Source organism: Tamandua tetradactyla, chromosome 24, assembly GCF_023851605.1.
Source record: "Tamandua tetradactyla isolate mTamTet1 chromosome 24, mTamTet1.pri, whole genome shotgun sequence".
NCBI lineage: Eukaryota > Metazoa > Chordata > Mammalia > Pilosa > Myrmecophagidae > Tamandua > Tamandua tetradactyla.
In genome coordinates this window covers 44,122,241-44,134,529 of record NC_135350.1, presented here as the reverse complement: position 1 = coordinate 44,134,529, position 12,289 = coordinate 44,122,241, and the positions used below count along the sequence as shown (strand labels likewise).

At 36.2% G+C, this 12,289-nt stretch overlaps 1 protein-coding gene across 1 annotated transcript in view; it reads right to left on the bottom strand.

Annotated features, from left to right (window-relative positions):
• Nucleotides 1–11,158, bottom strand: part of LOC143668293 (helicase POLQ-like) — a 68,104-nt gene extending 56,946 nt beyond the window's left edge. Inside the window, exons 1-3 of the mRNA XM_077142963.1 lie at nucleotides 11,081–11,158; nucleotides 2,894–3,004; nucleotides 1,597–1,695 (exon numbers count right to left, since the gene is read on the bottom strand). Coding sequence (XP_076999078.1) covers nucleotides 1,597–1,695; nucleotides 2,894–2,965 — 171 coding nt within the window. The 5' untranslated portion in view covers nucleotides 2,966–3,004; nucleotides 11,081–11,158. The remainder of the gene's footprint in view (nucleotides 1–1,596; nucleotides 1,696–2,893; nucleotides 3,005–11,080) is intronic.
• Between the last annotated feature and the right edge of the window lie 1,131 nt (nucleotides 11,159–12,289).

The window sequence follows — 12,289 nt, the reverse complement described above, 5'->3', positions numbered from 1 at the left end:
TCATAGATACAGTTTTAAAAACTGCAATTAAAGAAATGAATTAAAAAGAATTAAAGAAGTAAAAGTAGTTAATGTTATTTAATAACACCACTGCATACCCATCTACAGCAAAGCAGAACAAAAAGTCCAGACAGAAACACAGATTGATCCTAATAATAATTAAAGGACTGCATAAATAAGATATACCTTTTACTAATAGTTTTTTAAAACTCAGAAATACAAAATAAATATATTTCTGTTATAACAATTTCTACAACACTAAACAGACATGAAAGACTCAAAGAACACAAGGAAAGTATAGTTATTTAAAATCTTCTAAGTCCCTTACTCTTCACTGAAAACAATTAGTTTATATCCTAATTAAAGATACAGATTTTAGAACATACCTTTATAGAATTTTGAAACTGCTGCAAAATGAATCCCTTTATCTTTCACATAAGTCATTGAACAATGGTTGATTTTCAATTTTTATATGCCAATATCTGAGCTATATAGTCTATAAATTTCCATTGTCTTTGTTTCATTTTGGTTGTTGTTGAATGAATAAACAGGTAAGGGAGAGGTTTCCAGATTCTCTTGGTTCATGTTTCCCCAAGACCAAAAGAAACACCTAACAGTTTTATTTAAGTTAGGTACAAACAACTTAGTAAGTATGTACTCCCTCATAACTCAGTAGCTGTGGTAGTTAGGTTCAGATGTCGACTTGGCCAGGTGAAGGTGCCTAGTTCTGTTGCTGTGGGCATGAGCCAATGGCATGTGAAGATCATCTGTCACTGATTACATCTGTGTTCAGCTAGGGGGAATGCCTGCTGCAATGAATGATGTTTGATTTAATTGGCTGGATGCATAAATGAGAGAGCTCAATGCAGCACAGCCCAAGCAGCTCAGCATACCTTATCTCAGCACTCGCAGCTCAGCCCAGGTCTTGGAGATGCAGAAAGGAAGCACCCCAGGGAAAGCTACTGGAACCCAGAAGCCTGGAGAGAAGGCCAGCAGAGATCACCCTGTGCCTTCCGATGTAAGAGAGAACTTCAGATGAAAGTTAGCTGCCTTTCCTCTGAAGAACAATATGCTTTTAACGAAATAAATCCCCTTTTATTAAAGGCCAATCTATCTCTGGTGTGTTGTATTCTGGCAGCTTTGGCAAACTAGAACAGTAGCCATTTGAATAAGTAATACAAAACAAGTGAAAGAAAAAAATATTTTTATTTCATTCTTACATAACCACAATTGCTCACCAATGGGATGTGCATTTTACTGGGCCCTGTACAGCCTTTCAAACCTTGGAATCAAACTGGACATCACCAACTTTTTTCCTGTTTCATATTGATTTTCGTGTGGTACTTGCTTTCAGCAGTGCAAAAAATCCAACTTCACAGAGATAGGTGGTCTCAGAAAAGAATGTGGTGTGATCTAATGTTGAAACTAGAAACTACCTCAACCAGTAGTTTTCATGATATCCAATAGATGTCAAGCATCAGCTGTTTCTCTCAAAAACTTAAACTATCCCACAATATCATGTGAATCTTCTGTGGTGCTCAAGGGTACCTGGACACAAACTTTGGGAACCTTAGCTTTAAACGTTATCAACATTACCTTATAATTAAGGAGACGTGAAAAAGTAATGCCATTCTCAGCTTTGCTGTCAACCTCATATATTGCGTCATTTATTTTCAGATATTCTTTTAATTCAACCTTGAATTAAAAGGACATTTGCAATTAATACCACATTTGAAATTCCTTTTTCTAAAATTTCAGGTTTTGTAAAATATGTTATAAAAAAAGGCTGGCTATGCAATATTTTAGCTTGTCTAAGCTATATTATAAAACACGTTTCAACTTTCTTCACCAATTTTTTTCTCTTTTCCTCTTCAAAATCAAAATAGGAATTAATAATCTTGAAAAAAATACTTCTAAATTGAATAGTTATATATCCAATAGGAAACCAGATATTTTCACATTTGTAATCAGAAGCAGTATAAATGAGTAATAATGTTCATACTTTTTATCTTTTATTAAGAAGTCATTTGTTGTTATTCTTCAAAATCTAAAACTAGTTTTCAGTCATCAGTTTGAATTCTAAACACCATATTATTTTTAATTTAAATATTTGTACACAAAACTTTTATGAACACAGCTTGCTGCATTTTTTTTTTTTTTGCAAGAGCAGGCACTGCATTTTTTTTTTAAAAAGACTATCTAATTTGACAATTAAGAACAAAAAAATCTTTTAAAAATTTTCATATTTTTATATTTGGTCAAATATAATAATACCAAATTCTGAATTAAAGTTTGGTGATTCTGAAAAACCATTTTCTGAAAACCTATTTAGGCAAAGAACATGCACACCAGTATTCCAGCAGATAGCATAAATACATTGTAAATTACTTTCACATAATTACAAATTACATTACTTTACTTTCTTCAAGCATTTTAAGAATGTTCTTAAGTTTAAATTTAAATCCACATGAAGTATGAACTTATTTTAAAAATTACAATGATGAAAGCAGAAATATTTGAAAAAATTTTAAATTTTAAGACAATTTTTTTTCTATGTTCCAAAAACTCAAAACATGTCTCACTAAACTGGCCAAATGAAAAAATTAACCTTAGAGAATAAGATATGGAAAAACAGAAAAAGTCTGGAAAAATACACTCAGCAAACTACTCATTGAGGATTCATGGGCTAGGCGTTGTTCTAGGTGCTGTAGACACTTCAGTGACCCAGGCCAAGTTCCTGATCCCAAAGTTTATATTCTTGCTATACAAACTCTCACTTGGTAGTCATGGTGGGTCATGCCCCTTCACCATTTGTTAAAATAATTTCTATACTACATGTACTACTTTTATTATTAAATAACATGAATACACAACAAATCAATACAGTGCAAACCTTAGGTACATACTGGTCTAAACTGACTGGTGTAATATTCTGCTTGAAGGAACTCTTGTAGGTCCTCAACATTGTTTAATGTTGCACTCATTCCAATAATTTGAGTTGTTTCTAAAAAAAAATATTAAGGAAAGTTAGTTATATCATAATAGTGATTTTAGCAACCTTTTTGTGTTGATTTCTGAATAGTTACTGGGTGACTTGGGAAAGGATGGGGGTGCAGGTGGAAAATGAGAAAAACACAAATACATTGCCAGAGTACAAACATGGCAAAGAACAGAACCTTTCAAATATCCTCAAGGCTACATTCTCCTCCTTTCCTTTGCTTTGTATTTTTATATAAAACTTATCACAGGCCACGGTGGCTCAGCAGGCAGTTCTCGCCTGCCATGCTGGAGACCCAGGTTCAGTTTCTGGTGGCCTACACATGCAAAAAAAAAACACACACACACAAAAACTGATCACCATCTGACACTATATTTTTTCTTTTCCTTACAACACACACACACACACACAAAACCCACAAAAAATAAGTTTGGGTTTAGGTGGGGAAGAGAGCATTAAATGGTTAATGATCCTGCATTCAACATGTAGGGTCTGAATTAAATTGCCTTATCTTTAAAGAACAGTTGTTTGTCCTTTTGCCCATTTCCAACTGAAACCTGGCAGCAATGCCATTGGCACTCGGTCTGAGGATCGCACCTTAGTGAGACCTGCTCCTAACAAAACTCAGAGGACAGGGTGGTGAGACTTTGCCTCCAGAGGCCTCATCCAAGCATGCTAAATTTGGGGGAAAAGACTAGCTTCAGGAAAAAGAATCAATAAAAAGTGGTGTTATTTCAGAAGAGGTATTGCTTCCAAACTGAGCAAGTCATTTTTTCTATCTAGCACGAAGCTAAAAATGTATATCTGAGGCTCAGATATCTACATATTTGGAATTCTTCAATATAGAGGTCATAGTTGAAATACAAGATGAAGCAGATACTTTCATCTGGTTCTTGCAACATCCATTCCAACACATTGCTTTCTAGCCTTCTTATAATGTAGACCAGGAGACCTAACAAGGCATTCCCAGGCACACTTCTGGCTAAAGCTCCATGTGTGCCCTGGTTCCCACAAGTTTCACATCATTTGGATGTGAAAGTGAGCAAACAGAGGCACCACCACACAGAGGGAGGTAGGTAAGCAGGTGTGGTGGTGGTGGTCTTGCTTCTGGGGTAGCTGAGGCAGAGCAGCTAACATCCCTTCCCTAGCATCATGGAATCTGAGATGAGCAGTGGTGGTTATAGTTTGCAATGGGCTTTTCTACTGGCTGCATTGCTACTGGATTTACATCTCAGCCTAGTTCCTACATCTCCCTGGAGTTTCTGGGAGCGCCCCAAAATAATATTTTGTGAGCCTCTTTCTGTTTAAATTAGGGTAGATTTTGTAGTCTGCGACTAGGAGTAAATTACCAAAGGAAATAGTAAAAAAAAGAGAGGAGAGCTAAACTCAGGGCCTTGGACAAATTGGGAAAGAAATATCCAAGAAGAGGGGATAAAGCAAGAAAGTACAGGGTCCTTGCACTACTCCCAAATGTGATTCAAGTTTATAAACTACTCAGTGATTGGGGAATGGTTATCTGATTCTAACTGGTCTCTGGCCAGACATCTCACCCTGCTATGTCCCCTGTTCCCCCTCACTTGGCCTAGGAAAGGGCATTCCTAATGGGTATCTGTCAGGTTCCAACGAGTCTTGCAGGTGTCATTTGCTACTGATAATAATGGCAATGATTGCTGATTTCAAGGTCTCTGCCCTCTTTGACCTTCTGATCCCGAATACAGTTCTTTTCTTTCCCACTGTTCCAGTCAACATTTCCAAGCCCTGTGTTGGCCCCCAAAGCACTTGGGTGCTTCTTCCATGCCTGTGCCAGTTTGAAAGTATCATATACCCCAGATAAGTTATGTTTTAATTCTGATTCAATCTTGTGGAGGCAGCTGTTTCTTTTAATTCTGATTCAATACTGTAGGTGGAAACTTTTGATTAGATTATTCCCATGGAGATGTGATGCGCCTGATTGTGGGTGTGACCTTTTGACTAGATGGATGTGTGACTCCACCCGTTCCAGGTGAGTCTTGATTAGTTCACCAGGATCTTTTAAAAGAGGAAACATTTTGGAGCGAGTCAGAAATGACATAGCAGATAAATACTTCAGAGCAGAGCTGACAAAGATGCCAACACTTAAGAGAACAAGACACAGATGTCTGGAAGTGCTTGGATCCCAGCAGACATCGCCATGAGATGTTAAGAAGCCAGAACCTGGAGAGAGCCAAGGGAAGCCAAGAGATGAAAGCCAGCCCTGGAGAAGCAAAGTGAGGAACCCCCACAGGAACAGAGACTGAAAGCAACAGAGCCCAGGAGCAAGGGACTAGCAGATGTCAGCACGTGACTTCCCAGCTGACAGAGGTGTTTCTGACCCAGGCCTACCTTGAATTAAGGTATCTTTCCCCGGATTCTTTATTTTGGACACTGTTATAGGCTTAGAACTATAAACTTGCAACTTATTAAATTCCCCTTTTTAAAAGCCATCATACATTGCATTCTGGCAGCTTTCAAACTAACAATGCCACACTGGTGAAAGAGGGACCCTTCAAAGCCACACTCAGACTCAGAACATAGGAACTTCTCCTTCCCTTCCTTGCTGGGCTTTTGCCACCATGCCATGTGGAATGCAGCATTACGTCAAACTGAGACTTTTCTGGAGGACTTTGCCTCTGCAGTTGATGCCCAGCACGTTAAGCACCAGCCTCAGTATTCTAGTTTAGTGAGGTTTTACTGTCTCGATTCCACCCCTTTCCAGAATTTCAACTCAAGTTGGAGAAAACAAGAAACTGATGTTTGATTTACATTTTAAGAAGTCTAGTTTGAAGAAAGTCACACATTTCTAGTGGGAGTTAAAATTAGTACTACTTCTTTAGAGAGTAATTTGGCAGCACTTAACAAATTTTAGATACACACGACCTTGAACAGCAATTCCACTTTTAGCAATTTACCCTACGGATATAATCAGGCTGTCACAAAAAGCATTTTTGTGAGCTGATTCATTGTGGGTTTGTTTATAAGAGTAAAAAAGTAGAAACTGTCTAACAATTCTTCAATACGAGACTGGTAAAAAAAAAAGACTACAGTAAATATATACAATAGAATATTATGAAGGCACGAAAGACAATAAAGTGGTTCTTTGTGCAGTAATTTGTAAGAGTTTCAAGATATATTAAGTGAAAAAAAAACCAAGCAAACAAAAAACAAGGCACTGAACAATATGTAACATTTGAGTAACAAAAGGGAAATAAAGGCATGTGTGTATTTCTTGTTACATCTGTAAAATACCTCTGCAAGAGTATTCCTCAGACAGTAATGGATGTCTATAGGCAAATGAAGTTGGTAAATGAGGTTCAGAAGAGGGAGGGAGACTCTTTACCCGATATTTGCTCACGTTTTTTGAATTTTGAAACTATAACTGTAATATCTATAAATACATATTTTTTAATCTTAAAAAGATTTGCTTAATTTGAAAAGCTACTTCTCTCTAAAAATACATATGTATATAACAAAAAATACAGTTGGAAATTCAAAGCTGAGCAATTACTTCTTAGTTCTTCAGAATAACTACTGTTCCTCTGAAGAAGATACAATTGCTTCAGCTTTAAGGAGACGAGAGCCTCAGAGCAAAGAAGAAATTATTAGTTCCTGGAATAAGCAATAACTGGTAACTGAAATTGAACTATACAGTTTAAAGTTTTTAAAAAATGACATCTCTTTAAACAGTCAATATATGAGATTTATATCATTCCTTACTCAGATCTTTTTGTGTTGAGTGTTTCGCTGTAGTTCATGACAATATTTACATTAAAACTCATTCTAAACCAGTGATTTTATGGTTTCCATTAAATTCCATAGAATTATATCACTAGTATATAACATGATAACCAGAAAGTAACTAACAGTATGCACCAAGCACTGCTCTAAGAAGTTTGCTTTATTTATTAATTTATTTACTTAGTATTTGATCATCACAATAGCCTTATTAGGCATGTACTCTAATGGTTAGCATTTTACGGACGAATAAACTGAGAGATGGAGAAGTTCACCAAGGTCATGAAGGTGAGAAGGAATGAAGGATTTGAGCTCAGGCAACCCCAGCTCCAGGTCCTGCTCCACTAATGATGACATTTTTAATAGCTATTCAGCAGTTACTACGTTTCAGGCACTGTCCTAAACACTATATGGATTAACCATTTTTGAGGGATCAATCAATGTAATCCTTGCAGCAATTCTGTGTGTAAGAACAACTATCCTCATTTTAGATAGGAGGCTATCAAGGCACAGAATGTTCAGGAATGTTACTATGGTCTCCACAACTTAATATAGTGTTTCATCATCAAACAAATCCAGGAGGCAAATAAGATTATCCCTGTCATTACAGAGAAAGCTACAGTCAGATAATTTCCTAGTTCACGTTACTAAGTAAAGGAGCTGGAGCCTGAAACCAGCCCCATCTGTCTTCTACACTCTGGGCTCTTTCCACGATACCTCTCTGCCTCTCTCTAAAGAAAGACTGCTGGACAACATGACAGACTGCCATATCTGGTTACTAGCCATAGCTCTGGCACTAACCATCTGTTTTGTTTTGTTCAAGTTGTCTTTGTGCTTAAGTGAACATACAATTTTAAAAGGAGCAGGGAAGGCCAGGTGGTCTCAAAAGACGCAACCCTGGAAGATTCCGCTACTCCAATTTCCCCATCCCATCTGTGGTAGTTAGATTCAGTCGTCAACTTAGCCAGGTGAACGTGCCTAATTCTGTTGCTGTGGACATCAGCCAATGGTACGTGAACCTCATCTGTTGCTGATTACATCTGCAGTTGGCTAGGAGGCGTGCCTGCTGCAATGAATGACGTTTGACTTAATTGGCTGGTGCTTAAATGAGAGAGCTCAATGTAGCACAGCCTAAGCAGCTCAGCATTCTTCATCTCAGCACTCGCAGCTAAGCTCAAGCCTTTGGAGATGCAGAAAGAAGTCACCCCGGGGAAAGTTGTTGGAAACCAGAGGCCTGGACGGAAGGCCAGCAGAGACCATCCTGCGCCTTCCCATGTAAGAAAGAACCTCAGTTGAAAGTTGGCTGCCTTTCCTCTGAAGAACCAACAAAATAAATCCCCTTTTATTAAAAGTCAATCCGTCTCTGGTATGTCGCATCCCAGGAGCTAGCAAACTAGAACACCATCTCCTCTCTCATTTAAACAATTCTACACAAAGAAATTCTATATTCACCCTTCACATTCCAACTCTACAATACACAGAACAAATGTCTCACTGCTGAGGAGTACTGAGCAAGTAAGGACAAGAGCTGAAGTTCCAGAAGAGAATTTAAACCCGTTCCACGGAGTTGGGTTCAAATCTTAACTCTCCTGTGTCCCAACCCATTCCATATTCAAACTCCCACACTTTTGTGCCTTTAGTTGTTGAGATGCCTTCTGCCTTCAATGTCTCCTCCTTCCCCTTCTTTTTTGAGGGCCCAAAGCCACACTATTCTTCAAGTCTCATTTCAGATGCTCCCTCCTCCATGAATTCTTCTTTGTTTCTCTCTTCCCTGACTCCATAAAAGTAACCTTTCTTACACCTGGTTTAATTTTTTTTTTTAATTTTTAAAATTTTTTTAAAAATATGATGAAAGAAACACATTCTTAACATATGAGCATTCCTTGCTACATATATAATCAGTAATTCACAGTATCATCACATAGTTGCATACTCATCATCATGATCATTTCTTAGAACATTTGTATCAATTCAGAAAAATAAAAAGACAACAGAAAAAGAAATAAAACAAAAACATAAAAAAAAATTATACATACCATACCCCTTACCCCTCACTTTCATTGATCACTAGCATTTCAAACTAAATTTATTTTAACATTTGTTCACCCTATTATTTATTTTTATTCCATATGTTCTACTCGTCTGTCGACAAGGTAGATTAAGGGAGCATCAGACACAAGGTTTCACAATCACACAGTCACACTGTGAAAGCTATATCATTATACAATCATCATCCAGCAACACGGCTAATGGAACACAGCTCTACATTCTTAGGCAGTTCCCTCCAGCCTCTCCATTACATCTTGAATAACAAGGTGATATCTACTTAATGCGTAAGAATAACCTTCAGGATAACCTCTCAACTCTGTTTGGCATCTCTCAGCCATTGACACTTTGTCTCATTTGACTCTTCCCCCCTTTTCAGCGAGAAGGTTTTCTCAATCCCTTGATGCTGAGTCTCAGCTCATTCTAGGGTATTTCTCAATCCCTTGATGCTGAGTCTCAGCTCATCTAGGATTTCTGTCCCACGTTGCCAGGAAATGTCCACACCTCTGGGAGTCATGACCCACACAGACAGGGGGAGGGTGATGAGTTTGCTTGCTGTGTTGGCTGGAGAGAGAGGCCACATTTGAGCAACAAAAGAGGCTCTCTTGGGGGTGACTCTTAGGCCTAATTTTAAGTAAGCTTGACCTATCCTTTGTGGGGTTAAGTTTCATATGAACAAACCCCAGGACTAAATTCAGCCTATAGCTTTGGTTGCCCACCCTGCTTGTGAGAATATCGAGAATTCAACTTGGGGAGGTTGAATTTTCCCCTGTTCTCACTATTCCCCCAAGGGGACTTTGCAAATACTTTTTTCTTCACTGATCAAATCACTCTGGGATTTATTGGGGCATCACTCTGGACAAACCAACAAAAGCTCATGTCCTACTCAAGGTTCCATATACTTATGGTGTTCAATTAAGCTATCTACATAAGTTATACACTAGGCAAATTTGTATCAAATAAATGTTTTTTGCTTTAGTCTCATACATAAGTTGAAATTTTAAAATATTAATTACTATCTATTTTCAGCACCCTGCAGTAATGACATTCCTCTGTTCTTCCTCATGCAAAAACATTTTTATTTAGTCACTATCATTATACACTCTAGGCATTCCTAGATTATACCATCTCAATCTTTATCGTCTATCTATCTTGCTGATTTCATTTGTGTCCCAAGCCCTCCTCCCTCTATCATTCTCACATTCAGCTTCATCCAGTGTTTTAACATAATTGTATTACAGTTAGATAGTATTGTGCTGTCCATTTCTGAGTTTTTATATTCAGTCCTGTTGCACAATCCCTATTCCTTCAGCTACAATTACCCAATATCTTACCCTATTTCTATCTCCTGATGGTCTCTGTTACAAACAAAATATTCCAAGTTTATTCACTAATATCAGTTCATATTACCAATGAAATATTTTTTATTAATATGTTTATTGTCTGTTCATCTTCATGAAAATATAGGCTTAACGAAGGCAGGGATATTCTATTCACTGTTGAATCCCCAGCACTTAGAATAGTGCCTGGCAGACAGAAGATGCTCAATTAATATTTCTTCAATGCATGAATGTAAACTACTACAATGTGCCTAAACAGCACTGCTGTCAAATTTTTAAATTTTTATTGAGATTTGATCTTTATAGATAATATTTTTCCATAAGTTAGCTAAGTATTATAGTACCGTATCAATAAACAGCAGAGATAATATTGAGAGTAGATATTTCATGAACATTTTATGACTATCTGATGTTGCAAAGTAGCTCCTAAAATAGGCTACATTATGATTTGTAGATGATGATGATGCAGGTGGTGGCAGAATCAAATCCTTATTGAGTGTTATATGCCAGGCACTACTGAATGTTTTATGTTTATTAATGCATATAATCCTCAAAATAAGCCTATTAGGTTGGTACTATTATTATCTCCAATGTACAGAATAAGAAACGGAGCTGCTGAGTGATGTGCCTAAATTCACATAGTTATTAAGTGGAGAATAATGATAGAGGACTTTCTCAAATGTTACTTTCATTTTGTCTTCACAATTTTATTCATCCACCCATTCTTTCAACAAAAATGAATAAGCTTATTTAAGAAATTAATGAACTAAGGCAGGAAATGTAAGTATCTTGCTCTAAATTATATAATCTAGTCAGTGGAAGAATAAAGGCCTTTTTAAAAGGGCTCAATTATAAACGGATTAGTAACCACATTTCAAAAAATACTTCCTGGAACAATAAAAAATGTTAAAAATTAAATAAATGAATAAAAGATTAAAATACTCACTGCTAGTATAGAGGATTTTTGCGAGGGTCATTTCCAGTATAGCCCCACGGCTTCCTTCACCAATCATGTGCAACTTTGAGGTAAAAAAAAAAAAGAGAGAAGTAAATCTGCATATAATGCCCAAATAAAATATGTATATATTCATATAAAACGCTGCTTTATTAAACATTTTTGATAAAGCAACTACAGTACATACATATTATTTTACTGGTATTTTAAATTAATGCGATTTGGTGGCAATATGCTGACATATCTGAGATTTACATGTACTATTATAAAAGCATACAAACATACACATGCATTTCACATTTGAAGAAATAACCAACACAAAACTGAACTGAAGATTACCAAGGATGAAATGTCTTCATCTGCATTGTCTATATATTAAAATAAATTATTTATTTTCATAATATTCAAAATAATAAACATACTACATAACAAAAACATTAAATACAAAAGTGGTAACAAACCTCATCTACCACGACCAGACCCAGACTACTAATCCTTCCAGTTTCAATCAAGGAGTTCACCAGACTATGTCCTTTTTCAATAGTGGCAATATAAAGTGATTTCTTTTCTCTTCTTTTAATTGGAGGAAATCTTCCTTTGCTTCCAGCATATTCTTCAACAAAGAATCCCAATTCTATACCAAAACTTGACAAACCTGAAATCTAGGTATTAGTTAAAATAAATAACACAGATAAATCTTTCTTTTAAATCCAAGGATGAAGATGTCTTCATCTATACTATTTACATATCTTCAAAATAAATGTTTTAAAACTTTAAAAAAGCTAAAAATACTGCTAATACCAACCAGTGGGAAAAAGATCACATATTAAGATATACATGCACAAGAAATGTTATAAAATTTTGCTGATCTTTGCAAATGAACGCAAGTTTTAAACTACATAATAAATGTGAAAATAAATATTGACTGTCTCCTTTGATGTCAAAAAGTTATCAGAATAACTCATTTATTTTGATAAAGTAATTGCTTAGCTTCAGCTTGAAAAAAACAAGCTAAATATCAATAGGACATTTAAGATAAACCTTAATCTACCAATTTAGAAAAAAAACAAAACTTCCTACTACAGGTAATTACTATGAGAAGAGATTTTAGGTTAAGTATTCTATACTGCTTCTGGACATCTTAAAAATGATATTCTTTATCCTTAATAGAGGTGCCTCTTCTTAGTCAAAAGTTGCTAT